The sequence below is a fragment of the Zalophus californianus genome, chromosome 17 (genome assembly GCF_009762305.2).
Source record: "Zalophus californianus isolate mZalCal1 chromosome 17, mZalCal1.pri.v2, whole genome shotgun sequence".
NCBI classification, from domain to species: domain Eukaryota; kingdom Metazoa; phylum Chordata; class Mammalia; order Carnivora; family Otariidae; genus Zalophus; species Zalophus californianus.
This window is the reverse complement of record NC_045611.1, coordinates 45,080,151-45,101,126: the sequence shown is the minus strand read 5'-3', so window position 1 is coordinate 45,101,126 and position 20,976 is coordinate 45,080,151. Positions and strand designations below refer to the sequence as shown.

At 36.5% G+C, this 20,976-nt stretch overlaps 1 protein-coding gene across 3 annotated transcripts in view; it reads right to left on the bottom strand.

Moving 5' to 3' along the window:
• LOC113935567 (zinc finger protein 420) overlaps nucleotides 1-20,976 on the bottom strand; it is a 98,379-nt gene that overhangs the window by 20,958 nt on the left and 56,445 nt on the right. The window contains exons 1-4 of one of the 3 annotated variants that reach the window (XM_027617723.1): nucleotides 18,257-18,395; nucleotides 16,825-16,875; nucleotides 4,685-4,773; nucleotides 3,059-3,188 (exon numbers count right to left, since the gene is read on the bottom strand). In XM_027617723.1, the coding sequence (XP_027473524.1) occupies nucleotides 3,059-3,188; nucleotides 4,685-4,693 (139 nt within the window). In that variant the 5' untranslated portion in view covers nucleotides 4,694-4,773; nucleotides 16,825-16,875; nucleotides 18,257-18,395. Of the gene's footprint in view, nucleotides 1-3,058; nucleotides 3,189-4,684; nucleotides 4,774-5,322; nucleotides 5,328-16,824; nucleotides 16,876-18,256; nucleotides 18,396-20,976 lie in introns of those variants that run through there. The other 2 variants (XM_027617726.1, XM_035725285.1) reach the window with 2 other exon arrangements.

Here is a 20,976-nt window from a genome sequence, read left to right as displayed (position 1 = left end):
GTTGTTTATGGGTTTCCTTTGGTGTACAAAAGCTTTTTATTTTGATGTAGTCCCAATAGTTTATTTTTGCTTTTGCATCCCTTGCCTGAGAAGACATATCCATAAATACGTTGGTAAGATGTCCAAGAGATTACTGCCTATCTATTCTTTTAGTTTTATGATTTCAGGCCTCACCTTAAGGTCTTAACCCATTTTGAGTTTATTTTTGTGTATGGTGTAAGAAGTGGTGTAGTTTTCATTCTTTTGCATGTAGCTGTCCAGTTTTTCCAGAACCATTTATTCAAGACTCTCTTTTCCCCAATTGGATATATTCTTGCTGTCCTTGCTGTAGATACATGTATGGGTTTATTTCTGGGATCTCTGTTCCATTGATCTATGTGTCTATTTTGTGCCAGTACATTGTTTTGTCTACTACAGTTTTGTAGTAGATCTTGAAATCTGAAATTGTTATACCTCCAGCTTTGTTCTTTCTCAAGATTCTGTTGGCTATTCAGGGTCTTTTGTGGTTCCATACAAATTTTAGGATTATTTGTTTTAGTTCTGTGAAAAATACTATTGGTATTTTGTTAGGTATTGCACTGAATCTGTGGTTTGCTTTGGGTAGTGTGGACATTTTAACAATTATTAATTTTTCCAAACCTTGAGCAGGGAATATCCTTCCATTTGTGTTGTCCTGAATTTCTTTCATCAATGTTTTATAGTTTTCAGAGCATAAGTCGTTCACTTCCTTGATTTATTTATTTCCTTTTCCTGAATTGCCTATGTCTTTTACCCAAGTTTTCAAAAAAAGTATTTACCTTTTTCTCAATCTATAAAAGCTTTTTATATCCTAGGTATTAATTTTACTGTTGTCAATAGGAATTGCAAATATCTTCACCAATGTCTTTTACTTTCTTCATGTCTTTTTATAAAGAAAACAATTTTCATGCAAATTTATCAATCTATTAATGATTATTTTTAAAACAGATCTAACCAGAACCTTTAGAAATGTTCTATCTGGTTCTCTTTCAAATCAGATCCTTTATGAAAATCTCTTACTTTTTGTCATTTTTGTGATTTCGCTTATTTCTTTAAACATTTCACCAACATTTTACATTTATATCTAAGAATACCAATATGTGAAATCATTTGCCATGTAATCTGTTGTTTCTTTAGATTATCTATCACTCACCTATGACCTGTTTCCTTGTAGGTTTGATGATCTTTGTGCCTTCCTCCTTTCTTGACCTTAATTTTTGAGAATTCTAAAGCCCTCTTACTTCCCTTTAGAAAGGATGTACATTTTCTTTGGCCAGAAGTCAGAGGGCACCACCTCAAAAAATAAAATAAAATGTGGACTCCTTTTCTGGAGTTGCTTAACTATATTTATTTCTTATTAGTCTATCATTCACTCTTCTTTAATTATGCTTTTCTGTTCCTACTAAGTTAACACCACCCCAAGCCCTTTCACTTACTATTCCATCTGCTTGGAATACTGTTCCCCCATAGACTGGCCTGACTCATGCCCTTACATCAGCCAAGACTTTGCTCAAATATTACCTCCTTAAAGAAGTTTTTGAAAATCTTCCTATCTAGGGGCCCCTGGGCGGCTCAGTCGGTTAAGCATCTGACTCTTGATTTCAGCTCAGGTCATGATCTCAGGGTTGTGAGACTGAGCCCCACATTAGGCTCCACGCTCAGTAGGGAGTCTGCTTGAGATTCTTTCTCTCCCTCTTCCTCTGTCCCTCCCCCCACACCACTCATGCTCTCTCTCTCTCAAAAAAAATTTTAAAAAATAATCTACCTATCTAAAATAGCCCACCCATACTCCCCAGTTAGTTCATTTGCTTATCCTTTACCTTTATTCATATTCCTCATTACTACTTACAACTATATTTATTAAATAAATGTATATATGTACATATATATGCACACAAATACACATATGTTTTTATTTCCTTGTTTACTTTTATTTCTTCCATGAGAATGTAGCAGAATACCAACCTTATCTAGATCATCATTTCTCCAATGCCTACTTCAGTCCTTGGCAAAGAATAGGCTCTTGAATGAGTACATTTTAAAGAAGGGAGAAAATGATATAAGTCTAAATTTTCAAAAACTCTAGAAAGGAATGGACTCCCAAGTTTACATAACAGGGTTGTTGTCACTGGAGAAAAGGAAGGGCCCCTCCTTTGGCAGTGGTAAGGACTATCATAAAAGACCAAAAGGAAGAAGTAAGGATTAGGTGGGATTCCTCAGAGAGATTGTCCTGAAAAGCCCTTGCTTTTCTTTTCAAGTCAGAAGTTTTTTTTTCTCATGACCTGGGCTCTGAAAGGCAGTATACCAACCATAACTTCATAAAGCCTTCAGAGGAAAGAGTGAATGGGCAAGAGACAGTTACATTCCAGGGACTTGAAGAGTCCAAAGAATAAAGTGATCATTATGTTGGAAAATCACTTGTTAAAGTTTTAACTGATTATAGGCTGTCTCTTGTCTACAGGAAAAAAAACAATAAACTTTCTTAGACAATCACACGTTCTTCCTGAGCTCTTTTCCAATAAAAGGTGGTTCTGGCACATTCATTCAATGTAAAATACAAAGTTCTTAAAATGTAATATTAAATTATAAAACACAAATAAGAGAATGTATTTGTTGTAATGCATTGTGTTGACCTGACTTGATCTACCCTATTACTATATAAATAATATAAGCTCTTCTATTGTCAGAAAAACCATACATTTCTGCATCTATTTTTAAAAAATATGTTGAGCTCATTTGGCAGATCTAAATTGTAACAATGCATAGCCTGTTTTTTCTGACAATATTCCAAGTGTCTCAGAATTCAAATCTATCTCCTTGATTATCACGGAAGACAGGAAGGAAGACAGACAGAAGATAGATAATCATACTTGCAGAATGGAGAAGCCATATATGCCCTCTGAAATACTACTATTTCCAGTAATTTAAAACCATTCTTTTGAGAATAATAAGAGGCAATTCAGTTAATTACTTAAAAACAATCAGAGAAAGCAGCCATTCCATAGGTAAATCCTTAAATACTAGGGGTACATTTCCTTACCTACTAGTGACACCAAGTTACTATAGTTCTCCAACATCACATCTCTATACAAATCCCTTTGAGCAGAGTCCAGGTATTCCCACTCTTCCTGAGAGAAGTCAATGGCAACATCCCTGAACATCACTGATCTCTGAAACAACAAATATAATACTAGTTGTGGAAATAAAGAAAATATTTTTTCAATGGAAGGGAGATGATGGGGGAGCTCTCCACAAAGGAGGCAACAGAGAAAACAGCAAAAAGCCACCGACATAATGAGACACTAAAGAAAAATGCTTCTGACGTGTCAACATTCCTTTTTATTCCTGTTGCTGTAGATATTTCCTGTATATAGAACATTTCATTATACAGATAAGTCTGGAACTTAAAGAAGATGCAATGTCCCAATTAAAAGAAAAAGCACACAGAGGCAACCTGTACAATACTCATATTCACTCTTTAATTATGCTTATATCTTGTATATCATACATTCTCAATAAATGCAAGTTCCTCTTATTCTCTAAGAAATAAGAATAATAACTGGGGAAGTTTTTCTGCAAATTCTTATAAAATCTGTACCTTATAAGATTTGTATAAAATTAAAGAATCGATTGAAATCTCAGTTTATCATATCAGAATATATCATAAGCATTTTCCTCACCAATAATTTAGTATATATTTTTAATAGGCTGCAAAATAGCTCCATTATAATGAATATGTCTGACTTACTAAGTGTGCATATTTGAGCATTTTAGGTTACATAAAAATCTCATAAGCATTTCTCACTTTTGGGAGTTTATAATTTTCAACAACTTTTGCATGTGAATGATGATCTTCCTTGTTACTATTTATCACTTATAAATATACCTTTTCCTTGTTCTAAGAAACAAAAAGATAAAAAGGATATATCTAAACTTATGCATACAAGATTAACTCATAATGTTGACTCTCAAAATTAACTATATTATTGCTTTATGTTAATTATGGATTCCCAGGGAAGATCCCTTATCTCTCTCAGTCTCTAATCATGTTCCTAATCAATCTTAAAAGCTCACAAAACATAAGCTCTTGCCAGGTATGCAGACTGAGTCCAGTCAAAACTAATAATATTGTCTAACCAGGAAACTGAGGTCTAAAGAAAAGTTCAGTTTTCTCATGTGTGGTGCGATTTAACAAACTTCTCTAACTTATAAAATCAGGGAATCTGCTTTTGTCATATCAGTGCTCCTAGTCAGAGATGCTCAGAGTATCTTTGAATAATTACGTTAGGTTAAATTAGAAAGACAAACTTAGGGAAGACTCTTATCACTTATAAGAATGAAATGCTGGGGAGCACATTCTTGAGTGGGATCAGTTAGGAAGGAAATTTCAGAAATAAGGAATGCAAACATACACATACTCTGTAAAAAAGTGACTAAAGGGGCGCCTGGGTGGCTCAGTCATTAAGTGTCTGCCTTTTGCTCAGGTCATGATCCCAGGGTCCTGGGATCGAGCCCCGCATCAGGCTCCCTGCTCAGTGGGAAGCCTGCTTCTCCCTCTCCCACTCCCCCTGCTTGTGTTCCTGTTCTTGCTGTGTCTCTGTCAAATAAATAAATAAAATCTTTAAGAAAAGGTGACTAAATAGAGCACAAAAAAACACCAATTTACCTGAGCCATGGTTTTTAGCGCTGCAAGAAATGATCAATCCTCCTTTGGGTTCCTAGCTTAGAGAAGCACAGAGCCTGAAAAAGGCAGAGCTGGAGAGAAGAAAACAGAACCATGAGACCATGATTTTTGCAAAGTTCCAAATAAGTAAGTTAGAATTGTCTTTCTTGCTCTCCTCTTCTGACTCTTGCTCCCATCACCAAAAGACACTGTGTGGGAGAAATACAGGTGGTGGTTATTACCCTGATCAAACTCAATGCTCTCTATATACAAAAAGATAATATTTACAACAATTTCTCTATCATTTCTGAAATAAAATATACAGATAATATGACACATTTATATACATTATGCCCAAAATAGAGATAAGGACCAACTGTTACACAAATTAAAAGGCACAACTAATTAAACACTTATGCTTACAACTATTTACAAAAATTCAGATTTTTAAGATGACAATATTCAGGTAAGCATTTTTTTAAGTTCTACTTTTTAAATTTTAATTCCAGTATAGTTAACATACAGTGTTATAGTAGTTTCAAGTGTATAATATACTGATTAAACCTATGTATTACTCAGTGCTCATCATGGTAAGTGTACTCTTAATCCCCTTCACCTATTTCACACATAATCCCACCCACCTCCCCTCTAATAACCAACAGTTTGTTCTCTATAGTTAAGAGCCTCTTTCTTGGTTTGTCTCTTTTCTTCGTTTTGTTTCTTAAATTCCACATGAGTGAAATCATACGGTATTTGCCCTTCTCTAATTTCATTTAGCATTATACTCTCTAAATCCATCCATGTTGTTGTAAATGGCAATATTTCATTCTTTCCTAATGGCTGAGTAATATTCCATTTTATAAATATGTACATATACCACCTCTTCTTTATCCATTCATCTATCAATGGACACTTGGGCTGTTTCCATAATTTGGCTATTATTAATAATGCTGCAATAAACCTAGTGGTGCATATATCTTGTCAAATTAGTGTTTTCATATTCTTTGGCTAAATACCAGTAGTGGAATTAGTGGATAATATGGTAGTATCCTGGCTATTGTAAATAATGCTGCTATAAATATAGGAGTACATGTAACCCTTTAAATTAGTGTTTTGGTATTCTTTGGGTAAATACCCAGTTTTGCAATTGCTAGATCGTAGGGTAGTTCTTTTTTTTTTTTAATTAACATATAATGTATTATTTGTTTCAGGGGTATAGGTCTGTAAGACAACACCCAGCTCTCACAACACATACCCTCCCCAATGTCCATCACTCAGCCACCCCACCCCCGACCCCCCTCCCCTCCAGCAACCCTCAGTTTGTTTCCTAAGATTAAGAGTCTGGATTGTAGGGTAGTTCTATTTGTAACTTTTTAAGGAACCTCCATACTGTTTTCCAAAGTGGCTGCACCAGTTTGCATTCCCACCAACAGCGCACAAGCGTTCCTTTTTCTCCACATCCTTGCCAACACTTGTTTTTTGTGTTTTTGATTTTAGCCATTCTGACAGGTGTGAGGTGATACCTCAGTGTGGTTTTGATTTGCATTTCCCTGATGATGAGCATCTTTTCATGTGTCTGTTCGCCATCTGTAAGTCTTCAGAGAAATGTCTGTTCATGTCTTATGACCATTTTTTAATCAGACTATTCGGTTTTTCTGTTGAATTAAGTTTAAGTTCTTTATACATTTCGGATACTAACCCTTTATCAGATGTCATTTGCAAATATCTTCTCACATTCAGTAGACTGTCTTTTAGTTTTGGTGTTTCCTTAGCTGTGCAGAAGCTTTTTATTTTGAAGTAATCTCAATATTTTATTTTGCCTTTTGTTTCCCCTGTCTCAGGAAACATTTAAAAATGTGTTGCTATGGCTGATGTCAGAGTAATTATCGTCTGTGCTCTCTTCTGTAATTTTTATGGTTTCAGGTCTCACATTTAGGTTCTTAACTGATTTTTAAATTTTTGTGTATGATATAAGGCAGTGGTCCAGTTTCATTCTTTTGTATACAGCTGTGCAATTTTCTAAGCACCATTTGTTGAAGAGACTTTTTCCATTGCATATTCTTGCCTCCTTTGTCAAAGACTAATTGACCATATAATCGTGGGTTTATATCTGGGCCCTCAATTCTGTTCCACTGATATGTCTGTTTTTCTGCCAGTACCACACTATGTAGATTACTACAGCTTTGTAGTATATATTGAAATCCAGAATTGTGATACCTCCAGCTTTGTTCTTCTTTCTCAAGATTGCTTTGGCTAATGGAGGTCTTTTGTGGTTCCTTATAAATCTGAGGATTATCTGCTCTAGTTGTGTGAAAAATGCTGTTGGTATTTTGATAGGGATTGCATTAAATCTGTAGATTGGGGACGCTGGGTGGCTGGGTGGCCCAGTTGGGTGGGTGGCTCAGTCGACTGAGTGTACAACTCTTGATTTTGGCTCAGGTCATGATCTAAGGTCCTGGGTGGAGCCCCAAATCAGGCACCATGCTCAGTGGGGAGTCTGCTTGAGGATTCTCTCTCTCCCTCTCTCTCTGCCCCCCTCTGGCTCATGTACTCTCTCAAATAAATAAATCTTTTTAAAAAGTCTGTGGATTGCTCTGGACAGTATGGACATCTTAACAATATCTGTGCTTCCAATTCATGAGCATGGAATATCTTTCCATCTTTGTTGTCTTCAATTTCTTTCAACGATTTTAAGTTTTCAGAGTACAGATCTGTCACCTCCTCAGTGAAGTTTTTTCCTAGATATTTTATTCATTTTGGTGCAACTGTAAATGGGACTGTTTTCTTCCTTTTCTGCTGCTTCATTATTAGTGTAGAGAAATGCAACAGATTTCTGTATATTGATTTTGTATCCTGTGACTTTACTAAACTCATTTATCAGTTCTAGTAGTTTTTTGGTGGAGTCTTCCAGGTTTTCTATATATACCATGTCATCTGTAAATAGTGAAAGTTTTACTTCTTCCTTGCCAATTTGGATGTCTTTTATTTCTTTTTGTTGTCTGACTGCTTTGGCTAGGACATCCAGTACTATGATGAATGAAAGTGATGAGAGCGAACATCCTTGTCTTATCCCTGATCTCAGGGGAAAAGCTCCCAGTTTTTGCCATTGAGTATGATGTTAGGTGTGGGTTTTTCATGTTTGGCCTTTATTATGTTAAGTATTGTTCCCTCTAACCCTACTTTGTTGAGGGTTTTTATCATGAATGGGTGTTGTATTTTGTCAGATGCTTTTTCTGCGTCTATTGAAATGATTATATAGTGTTTATCCTTGGTCTTATTGATGTGATGTATGACACTGATTAATTTGTGAATATTGAACAATGCTTGAATCCCAGGAATAAATCCCACTTGATCATGGTGAATGATTTTTTTAATGTATTGTTGGATCCAGTTTGCTAGTATTTTGTTGAATTTTACATCTATGTTGAACAGAAATATGAGCCTGGAGTTCTCTCTTTTTTTTTTTTTATGGTGTCTTTATCTGGTTTTGGTATCAGGGTTAATGCTGGCCTCATAGAATGAATTTGGAAGTTTTCCTTCCTCGTCTGTGTTTTGGGGAAGTTTAAGAACAGGTATTAACTCTTCTTTAAATGTTTGGTAGAATTTACCTGTGAAGCCATCTGGTCCTGGACTTTTGTTTGTTGGGAGTTTTTTGATTACTGATTCAATTTCATTGCTAGTAATTGGGTCTATTCAAATTTTGTTTCTTCCTGATTCAGTTTTGGGAGGTTTTATGTTTCTAGGAATTTCTCAATTTCTTCTAGGTTGTCCAATTTGTTGGCATATAAGTTTTCATAATATTCTCTTACACTTCTTTGTATTTCTATGGTGTCAGTTATTTCTCCTCTTTCATTTCTGATTTTGTTGAGTCTTCTTTTTTTTCTTTCTGATGAGTCTAAATGTTTATTAGTGTTGTTGATCTTTTCAAAGAACCAGCTTCTAGTTTCACTGATCTGTTCTACTAATTTTTTTAGTTTCTACTTCATTAGAAGTAGAATCTTTATTCTACTTCTTTATTAGAGTAGAACTCTAATCTTTATTATTTCCTTCCTTCTACTGACTTTGTTTGTTCTTTTTCTAGCTGTTGTTAGTGTTAGTTAGCTAGTGTTAACTGTAACTTTAGGTTTTTTATTTAAGATTTTTCTTGCTTCTTGAGTTAGGCCTGTATTGCTATAAACTTCCCTCTTAGAACAGCTTTTGCTGCATCACAAAGATTTTGGATCATTGTATTTTCATTTTCATTTGTCCCCATGTGTTTTTTTATTTCCTCTTTGATTTCTTACTTGACCCATCCATTGTTTAGTAGCATGTTATCTAATCTCCACATATTTGTGGTATTTCCAGATTTTTTTCCTATGGTTGATATCTAGTTTAATAGCATTGTGGTTAGAAAAACTGTATGGTATGACTTCAATCTTTTTAATTTGTTGAGACTTGTTTTCAGGCCTAGTATGTGATCTATTCTGGAGAATACTCCTTGTGCACTTGAAAAGAAGTGTATTCTGCTGTTTTAGGATGGAATGTTCTGAATATATCATTTGATCCATCTGTTCCAATGTGTCTTTCAAAGCCACTGTTTCCTTGTTGATTTTCTTTTGGATGATCTATTGATTTAAGTGGGATGGTAAAGTCTCCTATTACTGTTTTACTATCAATTACTTCCTTTTCCTTTATGTTTGTTATTAGCTGCTTTATGTATTTGGGTGTCCCCAAGTTTGGTGCATAAGTATTTATAACTGGTATAGATTCCTGTTGGATTGTTCCTTTTATCATTAGTGTCCTTTGTCTCTTGTTACAGTATTTGTTGTTTTAACGTCTACTTTGTCCTATTAAGTATTACTACCCCAGTGTTCTTTTCACTTCCATTTGCATGATAACTGCTTTTCAAAAAAGATTGAGGCGCCTAGGTGGCTTAGTTGGTTAATCGTCTGCCTTTGGCTCAGGTCATGATCCCAGGGTCCTGGGATCGAGCCCCGCATTGGGCTCCCCACTCAGCAGGGAGCCTGCTTCTCCTTCTCCCACTCCCCCTGCTCACATTCCCTCTCTCGCTCTCTGTCAAATAGATAAATAAAATCTTAAAAAAAAAAGATTTTATTTATTTTAGAGAGAGATTACACACCTGCACAAGAGTGAGTGGAGGGAGGGGAAGGGGCGGTAGCCAAATACTAAGGGGATTCATCTCCTGGTACGGGCTCCCATGCCTGCGGTGCTTGGTGTGGGGATCTGTTTGTTTTCCCCTCTACATGCCTGCAGAATCCCTCCCTGTGTAGACAGTCCTGTGGGTCCATTTAACTCCCAACTGAATCCCTACCCTCCCACCCTCTTCAATGTGACCTATTCCTTACATTTAGCTGTGGAGAGTCTGTTCTGCCAGTCTTCAGGTCATTTTCTAGGTTATTTACACTGATATGGGTGTTATCTAGTTTGTATCCATGAGATGAGGTGAGCTTAGGGTCCTCCTACTCTGGCATCTTTCCCAGAAGTCTTCAACTAAGTATTGTTGACAACTTTTACTTATATTTGACATTTTGAAATAAAGTCTATATATGTGTTAGGTATGTATCTGTGTGTGTGTGTGTGTGTGTGTGTGTGTGTGTGATGTGTTTGGGTATGTATAGACTCAATGAAATTCACTATCTACAAACGTAGGCTTCTACAAGTATACTGGTAAGGAAAATATCACAAGCAGTGTTACTGTCAGGGCTGTGACTTTAAAAGTCACAGTAAATTTCTGAATAAAAGTACAGTATTTTCTCAATCATTCTCAAGCATTCCTGGAAGACTAAGAGTAAAACCACACAGTAATATTAAAATAGATAAATTCAGCAGTTTGTAAAAATCATGCAAAAATAATGCTTTATGTGAGAAGTTCTAGACCCAGATTATTACAAACACATTTTTTCCCCAGGTATGGTCTTCATTTTGCAGGTCATAGAACAATTACTTGCTGTGTACTGCAGAGCATCTAGATTAGAAGTTAGCAAGCTACTGCCCACCAACTATTTTTGTAAATAAAGCTTTATTTGAACGCATCTACACTCAATTGTTTATAAATTATCTTTGCCTACTTTCACACTACAGTGGCAGAGTCAAATAACCAACAGAGACCATCTGGCCCAGAAATCTTAGTATTTACTGTCTATCCCTTTATAGAAAAATCATCTACCCTATAATCAAGATCCATCACTTCAGTCCTTCAATAGATAGAAGACCTCACCCTCAACTGAGTTACTTTAACATTCAAAAGCACACAGATGTATTTCTAAAACATCCTCTAGGGAGAACCATTGCCCCTACAAAGAATCAATGATATAGATATTCAATAAACATTTCATTAAAAATTCTATTTCTTCCAGATGTGGAAAGTTCAATATATAATTGTGCCCATCTTAACAACCAAAAATACTTCAGATAAGATAAAAAAAATCATAGTTTCCTTCAAATTCATCACAGAGCTAAAGACACAAGGAAATTTAAATGAACTAACTGTAAAATGTGTCAAGCACTCCTTAACAGATATTTGGGAGCTCCTGTCCACAGCAGGGATTAAACTAAATGGTAATCCCTTTAAAGGTAAATAGTCCAACCATTCCAATTAAAAGGCAATGTCAAGACAAAAAAAAAAAAAAGTAAGTTTCAACTACATGTTCTTTACAAGAAATGTACTTTAAATATAAAGACACAGATAGGTAAAGTTGTGGAGGAAGATTACCATACAAATACTAAGCATAAGAAAACCTGTGTACCTGTTAATATAAGACAACAGACAGATGAAAAGATGCTCAATTATCACTGATCATCAGGGAAATACAAATCAAAACGACAATGACATATCACCTCATACCTGTCAGAATGGCTAACATCAACAATACTAGAAACAACAGATGGTGGCTAGGATGTGGTTAAAGGGGAACCCTTGTGCACTGTTGGTGGGAATGCAAACTAGTGTGTAGCCACTCTGGAAAACAGTTGGGAGGTTCCTCAGAAAGTTAAAAATAGAACTACCCTATGACTTTTGCAATTGCACTACTAGGTATTTACCCAAAGAACACAAAAATACTAATTCAAAGGGATACATGTACCCTGATATTTTATAACAGCATTACCAACAACAGCCAAATTATGGAAATAGCCCAAGTATCCACCAACTGATGAATGGATAAAGATGTGGTATATATACACAATGGAATACTAAGCCACAAAAAGACTGCAACAACATGGATGGAGCTAGAGAGTATTGTCCTAAGCAAAATAAGTCAGTCTGAGAAAGAAAAATACCATATGATTTCACTCATATGTGGATTTTAAGATACAAAACAAACAAAGGGGAACAAAAAGAGGGAGGCAAACCAAGAAAGAGACTCTTAACTCTAAAGAACAAACTGATGGTTACCAGAAGTGAGGTGGGTGGCGAGACTGATAAAATAGGTGATGGGGATTAAGGAGGGCAGTTGCCAAAATGAGCATCAGGTGTTGTATGGAAGTGTTGAATCACTATATTGTACACCTGAAACTAATACACTGTATGTTAACTAACTGGAATTTAAATAAAAACTTAAAAAACAAAGAAGAATGTAAAATGGTGGAGGAAGATATACCCATACAAATACTAAGCAAAAGAAAGCCTATGTACTTCTATTAATACAAAACAAAACAGAGATCAAGACAAAGACTAGTACAAGAGACAAAGAGGATAAATTCATCAAGAAGACACAGAAATCCTAAATGTGTAGAGATTTAACAACAAAGCACCAAAATATATGAAGCAAAAACTAAAAGAACTAAAGGAAGAAATAGACAAATCCACAATCAGATTTGGAAATTTTAACATCTTTCTCTCAGCAACTAACAAAACAAGTAGATAAAAATGGCAGTAATGATAGAGAGGATTTATATACAACACTATCAAGTACCTTGACAAAACTGATACCACACCCAACTGTCAAGAATACCACACCAAACTGTCAAAAGATGAGCTGAAAAGAGCTGAACTATCAGTTGTCAGAAAAACTAAGACAACAAGCCAAAATGAAAGAGTCAAGCTTTTAATCACTTACTAATCACTTAGTACAAAAAGAGCCTAACCCAAAGAAAGCACTGGCTCCCCCACAGTTCTAGGTTCCCTCATGGAACAGTACCTAGAGAGGGTCAGACGGATCAGCACAGATGTAGGGAATCATTTCACTGCCAACAGAGTACCAGACAAAAGGCTTCACCCACTTCAAGTACCAGGGCCACAGAATCCAAGCCAAATCAGAAGGAGTAAAGAGAATCCCACAGATCAAAGATGAACAATCTGAGTATTAATAAGAACAGTAACTGCTATGGACTGAAATGTATCAAATATATTTAAATCTTCAAGTACATGATAATAATTTAAAAGGATAACTTAGGATAAACTTTGGAAGATGCTGAAAAATAATGAGTAAAAGCAAGCTTTTATCCTATTTTTTTTTACATGTGCTATACTTCAGAGTAACCAAGACACTGATGAAAGGATGGTTCCCTTTACAGAAGTATTCCAACTAATAATTGCATAAGAAATAAGAGAACTAGAAAATCATTTTGTAACTCTGATAAAATAATAAATTCCAAGTCAAGATAACCAATGGCTGCTAATATCACATAAAGGAAAACAACCAAATGTTATACAGCACACACCATTATGTATGAAAGATTAGTGCAAAGCAAACAAGCAAAACCACAAAAAAACCTGAACCTGATCAAGCCTCTAGAATTAAATACCAGTTTAGAAGAATTACAGGAATATGTAAAATGACACCACACATATACAATCAACAAAATCCAGAATACAGGTAACTCTGAAGAAAACTGTTTCTGGAACAAATAAACTGCAAGAAAAGAGAAAGAAAGATTAAGAAATATATCACACTATTACACTAAATCGACACTGTTTGGATCTTAATTCTAACAAATATTTATGGACAATGGGAGAAATGTGAACACTGACTTGCTATTTCATAACATTAAGAAAATATTAAAGGTGGGTTTTTTAATAATGATATTGTGGTTATTTTTTTTTTTTTTAAGATTTGATTGATTTATTTGAGAGAGAGAGAGTGCATGCGAGCAGTGGGGAGAGGGAGAGCGAATCTGAAGCAGACTCCACACTGAGCTCAGAGCCAGACACTGGGCTCAATCCCATGACCACAAGATCATGACCTGAGCTGAAACCAAGAGTCAGACATTTAGCCGACTAAACCACCCAGAGGCCCCATGGCTAAGTTTTATAAGTAAAAAGTTCTTATCTTTAGATACACATATTAAAATATTTGTGGATGAAATACATATCTGGAATTTACTTCAAAATAATCCATTTTTTTGGTGGGGAGAGGGAGTAGTGGATCTATAGATGAAACATGTTTAGTTATAAATTGATATTTGTTGAAGCTTAGGGATGGGTAGGGTACATGGGGAAGCATTATACTTTTTAGTTTCATACATGTTTGAATTTTTCTATAAGAAGTTAAAAAAAAAAAGACTTGAAAGATAGATTCCAAATATGAACCATGATTCAGTCTAAGGAGGTTTTTTGAGTAACTGTTATTTTCTCCAACTTTTTTTTTTTTTGTATTTTCTAAGTCATACCAACAAACATGCACTACTTTGATATGAGAAAACAAGGAAATAATAGCTTTGTGAAATTTAAAAAAAGGACATGCAATGGTTAAAAAAAGTCTCAATAAATTCTGAGAAAAAAGAATATTTAACAATAAAAAGATAAACTCTAAGATTTTTTTTTTTTAACTTGGGTAATGGAGAAAAAGATGGGGAAGGGGAAAAATAAGGAAACATACCCATTTTATTATTACTCAAGAGTTGTGATTCAGGTAGAATTTATATCAGAAACATTAAAATAAACTAAAGTAGGCCACCTCTAGAAATTTGCCCCAAAGATAAACATCTACAAATAAAAACCATATACACTGTTTTGATTGCTATATTATATAATGGCAAAATACTGGGGGGAAAAAACCCAAATGCCCACTCACAGAAGACTAGGTGAATAAACTCTTACACCCACACAACATAATTATAAAACAGAGTAAGAATAATGTCTGTAGGCTGCTAAGAATGATCTCCATGATACATTAAACATGTGAGGGAAAAAAAGGTGTAGTGTAGTGTACACAGAATACTCTCTTTTAGTTAGGAATGGAGATGTAAAAAATACATGTATACATGTAAGTGTACATATGTATACATACAAACACATACACACAAACATAATTTAAAAGAAAAATGAAAAGAAGAAAAGTACAGGTAGTTATTATCTATACAGAGAAAAGAAATAGGCTGAAGGGACAGGAATGAACACTGGCCTTCTCTGAATTCACCTTGTTCTATAGTTTTGACTTTGGAGATAAGTAAATATTTTATATAATTTTAAAATAAAATTAAATCAAAGTGGGGGAAAAACAATCACTAAAATTAGAAAGCAAGATGAAACAAATGAGCCTAACTGTAGGTCATATCCTATTGAAGTCTTGTTTTTCTGTATTCAGATAGTAAAAATATTAGTATTGTTAGTTTGAAACTCTCTCCCAATTCAAAAGAAGGCAGAAAAGAAGGAAAAGGGAATAGGGAACAGATAGGACAAGACGATGGTTTTGACCCAAACCACATAAATGATCATACTAAATATAAATTCTATAAATACTTAATTATAAGACAGAAATTGTCAAATGGGATAAAAACACAAGATCCAACTAAATGCAGCCAACAAGAAATGCACTCCAACAACAGTACATAATTGGTTAAAAATAAAAGGATAGAAAAAGATATTTCATGATAACACAAATGAAAAGAAAGCTGGAATGGCAACATTAAATATGAGACAAAGTAGGGTGCCTGGGTCGCTCAGTTGGTTGCGTGACTGCCTTCGGCTCAGGTCATGATCCCGGAGTCCTGGGATCGAGTCTCACATCGGGAAGTCTGCTTCTCCCTCTGACCCTCTCCCCTCTCATGCTGTTTCTCTCTCTCTCAAATAAATAAATAAATAAAACCTTTAAAAAAAAATATCAGACAAAGTAGATGCTCAGAGCATCAGTACTACCAGGGATAAAGACCATTTCATAATGATAAAGGGATCAATTCACCAACAGGATGTATTACCTGAAACTTTTATGTATCTAATAACAGAGCTTCAAAATACATGAAGGAGAAACTTACAGAAATTACGAGAAAGAAATAAATGCAACAGACAGATTATCAGTAAAGGTACAGAGGATTTCAACAATACTACACACCTACGTTACCTAGCTGACATTTACGGAACTCTCCACCCAACAATAGCAGACTACAGTCTTTTCAAGTGCACACCAAACATTTACTAAGATAGACCGCACATTTTGGGTCACAAAACTACTCTTAATAAATTCTGAAGGATTCAAGTCATAAAAAGTATATTCTCTGAACACAATGGAATGAAATTAGAAATCAGTAACAAAAAGATCTCTGGAAGATCCTCATAATACCTGAAAACTAAATAACGTATTTCTAAATAAACCATAAGTCAAAAGAGAAAATCAAAAGGAAAATTAGGAAGGAATTCAAACTGAAGGCAGAATAAATAAGATTGGCAAGTGGTAACTTTAGAGTTGTGCCTATGATGGCTCATTATACTTTTGTGTATGTTTGAAAATTACCAAACAGGGGCACCTGGAGCGGCTTAGTTGGTTAAATGTCAGATCTCAGCTCAGGTCATGATCTCAGGATCATGAGTTTAAGCCCCACCTCAAGCTCTGCGCTGGGCATGGAGCCTGCTTAAGATTCTCTCTCTCCCTCTCCCCCTCCCTCCCCACCCCACCCTTCCTCTCTGTCTTAAAAAAATTACCAAACAGGAAAAGTTAAAAAAGAATGCTGCTGTGTCAGAAATAACACAATATCATCTCCGTTTTAATTTTATGAGTCTCAAATCCATTCTTCCTCAATTTAACCACTGTTGGGAAGTATCTATCACAATTAACTGCACATATTCCCTGCTCCCAATCTACAGAAAATTGCCTTGCCACCTCCATCATTTGAGAAAGCTTAAATAGGAAATTTCAAAGAGAAAACAAAGATCCTACATCCTGAAAAACTAAAGGCATATTGGGGAAACAGAGGAAACATCCACTCACCTTGGACTTTGCTTTTGAATGTATAACAGCCATTTTTTCCTCCTCTGGGCTCTACTCTCAGGAAAAGAAAATGGAATCATGAGATAGTAGACCTTTTTTAGGATATACCCTAAATTAGAACACATGCTCTTACCCACCCAGCCCCCAAATCTACCCCTCATTTACCCAGGAGGAAAGTCAGAAGGAGAGTAGAACAGTTCTGCACTTTGTTTCAGAAAGAAGGTCCAAGACCACAGCTGTCTTGGGCCGGAATTTACTGCTGGATTCAAAATTGTCCATTGGAGACAAAGCCCTGCAGTGAAGTACTACAGGTACTCACAGCCCTCATTCAGGGTCTCAAACTTCTGACTTCTTTCCTTCCTGTCACCTTTCTACATTCAACATTCTTAAGGCTGTAAGGTGAGAGGACATCTGGAAGCCAAAAGGAAACCTACGTCTACAATCCCAGTGTGAACTAAGAATGGATACAGAAATGAAGCAATACAGGCCATGTGTGAAGGGGGATCACTGAGGTCAGAAAAGAAAGAAGTCAAGTTCTGTGAGGACAAAGCCACATGGGACTCATGACACACAGGCAGACTCAGTCCCAGAATGAACCCCCAAAATACAAAAACCCAATTCTATCTCTGTAGTTCACTAAACTCCCATAAGATCACAGACTATAAAATATACAGATGACTAGACAAAGTCACACACATTTCCATGGTCACACAGCCAGAGTCACAATCGCCAAATTAATATTACACCTCAGACCACCTTTTATCTTAAACAAAATTCAATCATAAACAGAGCATACACACAATCACTCAAGCACATCCAAGCACCCTGTCAGGGATACACATAGCCAAAAACACCCTTTCACAGCAGCACTTTTACTCTCTTCACACAGTCATGAAGCGGATCAGAGTCCCAACAGTCACACATATGGCATACACACAGCCATCCAATCAGAAAAACACAACCAAGTACCAGGTCAAAAAAACAAGTGGTCACAAACACCGTGTCACAGCAACACTCTCATAACACCTCAAAGTCACAGACAAACTTCAGTAATACACACGATACACAGTCGCATACACAACCTCAAAGTGACCCAAGTACATCCAAACACCCTGTCACAACAGCACTGTCGCACAGCTCACAGTCACAAGCAAACCCCCAGTCACATACGAGGTACACACACAATCACACTGTCACATAGGCACATTCCCAGTTAAGCACGCGGTCACAAACACATGGTCACAGCCGTATTACTACACTCTCAGAGTCACAACTCACCCTCACACAAACGCTTACACACAAAACCACAGTTGCACACGTCCATTCGCCCACACCAATAACAGGCAGGCTGTCTCACAACACAAAACGGCAGGAGACTGTCACACACGCAATTCCAGCGACGCTTCCGCCCCGGCATCCCGGACATCCTCACCTAGACAAAAGGCGCGGTTCAGGATCCAGGATTTGGCGCCCGGGGTCCAAGCCCCGATTTCGGGTTCGCCCGCCCAGCCGGAGCCGGGCCAAGCTCCTCCACAGACGCTGTCCTCCCCACGCGAAGTCCCCAAATCGCGCGAACAAACGGAAATGAAGCCGCATTGGGGAAGCGGTGGCTCTGGGAAATGTAGTCCAACGGCGGGAAGGCTGTAGGCTGGCCGGCCGGAACGCTAGGATTGCCGGTTTACTAACCCTCCGCGAGGTTCCTGCACTCCGCCGCTAAAACCCGCTCGCGCAACGGCCGCGCCGCGGGTGTTCCTGGGAGTGCCCGCCTGCGCTCAGTGCGCAGACGTCGGGCGCGCGCGTTGCTGGGTTGTGGCCTGAGACTGCCAGTGTTGAGTGGTCCCAGGGTCTTACAGATCGGGAGAAGGTGGCGCGGACCATCAGGCGGGCAGGTGCGGGGGTGGAGCTGGAGCTGAGCCGGGGACCAGACAGAGCCTCAGACACGCAGAGACCCCCTGTGTGCCTCGCCAGGCCCTTTGGAGTGTGTGAGACAACGGGAGACGTCGTCGGGCGGACTGGGAGTCCCTTGGCGGCTGGGTGTGTGGTTGTACTTCTGCCTGGTGTGATTCTCCATGCCGTTGGGTGTGAGGTGGTTCGTACTCGAAGCGGCCTGGTTATGACATAACTGTGGGATTGTCTGACGGAGGAAGGGACCTCTGCTGTTTTGGTTTGTTTTGTGTTCATAATTGAGAGTGGTTGCGTGACTGGTGATCTGTTACGCAAATGTGCTTTTCTCATGCCTTTATTTTTCAGAGTGTCTGTTACGGAGTTTGACTGCCAGAAGAGTGGGAGGTCTTCCCGATGGATGATAAGTTATTTCTTTCTTGGACACTAATTTGATCGGGAAAAAAAGGTTATCAATTTATCTGGCAAATAATTTAGACATGATTTTTCTCTTGGATCAAATATACGTGTTATGGGGAAGAACGCAAAATCAGCAGTTTTTTTCGTTGTCAAGAAACATGATTTCAAAGCCAGCCCTAGCTTAACTGCTTATTTTCTCTGACACATCCCCGCAAAGTGAGCATCCATTCTCTTCTATTATAGGGACATTATTGGGTAAGGTTGAGAGGCCATCGACTAATACAATAATTAAATAACTTTATATATAAGAAGATTTGACCTTGGCTCATGGAGAGAAAATGAAGCTCTTGGTTTCAGCTCAGGTCATGATCTCATGGGTTGTGGGAAGGAAACCTTCATCAGGCTCCAGGGGAGTTGGCTTGAGCATTCTCTCCCTCTGCCCCTCCCCCACACAGGCGCAGGCAAATGTGTGTGTGCTCTCTCTCTAAAAAAAATTTTTTTTAATTCTCTATACTAAGGTCATAATTTTAGTTTTCTATATTCTTAAAGCTTTATAGTTTTGACTTACACATTTTTTTGTTATAAAGTCTCTTGGAATCGATCTCTTTCTGTAGGACAAAAGTGGGGTGCAATTTGTGTGTGTTTGTGTGTATACCAATTGTCTCGCATTATAAAAAGACTATCCTTTCCCACCTTACCAACAGTCATGAATTAGGTTACTATATATATATATATATATATATGGAACTGTTGGGGGCTCTTTTTTCAATTCTGTTGGTCAATTTATTATTCCCTGCACTATATACTTATATATACATGCTCTTAATTAACATAGTGTTATAATTTTAGTATAACACAAAGACCTATTTGGGACCTTTTTAATCCTCTTCACTATATAACTCTTTTGCTATTCCCTTTTTTATTCTTTATTATTTCTTTGCTTTCTTTCAGTTTATTCTGACATTTTTTCTCACATTTTAAGTTGGGTACTTAGTTAATTTTTATACTTATAAATTCTTAAGGTTATAACTTTTCCTTTATGTACTACTTTGGCTGCATCCTACAGATTTTGGTGTATGTAGTAGTCTCATCATTCAGTTTTAAATACTTCTTTTTAAATTTGTGCTGATTTTTTTCACCCATAAATAATTTGGAAGGATCTTTCTTAAGCATATAGATTTTTTTCTAATTATCCTTTGATGACTTATATCTAACATAATTTTATGGGCAGTGGAGTTGATCTATATGAAATTAGTCCATTGAAATTTTTTCAGATTTGCTTTATGGCCCAATATATGTCTAAGTTTTCTGAATATTCATTATGTCCTAAAAAATGATTTGTCTTCTGCAGTTATTAGCATAGTATATTTTTTAAATGTATCCATTAGATAAAGTTTGTAAATTTTTTGTCCAAATCCTCTATAATCATTACTGATTTTTGTCTCTTAAATATCAGTTACTAAAAGAAATATGCAAAATCTCCCATTGTGGCTGTGACGTTATTTTTCCTTGTCATTTCACTAATTTTGGCTTAAATGTATGTATTTTTAGTAACACATTCATTTAGAATTTATATAAATTCTTGGAGATTTAAACATCATTATGTGCTGATCTTTTTATAATAATGCTTTTATTTAAAGACTATTTTACCCAATATTAATATAGCTACTTAAACTTTCTTTTGATTAGTATTTTGAATCATGTTTTTTCTGTTCCCTTATTTTCAGCCTTTCTGTATAATTATTTTAAGGTATATCTTGACAATAGCATATAATTATATTTTGTTTATTTATCCAGACATTTACTGACATATTTGTACTTATTTCTACCATTTTATCGCATCCCTATATA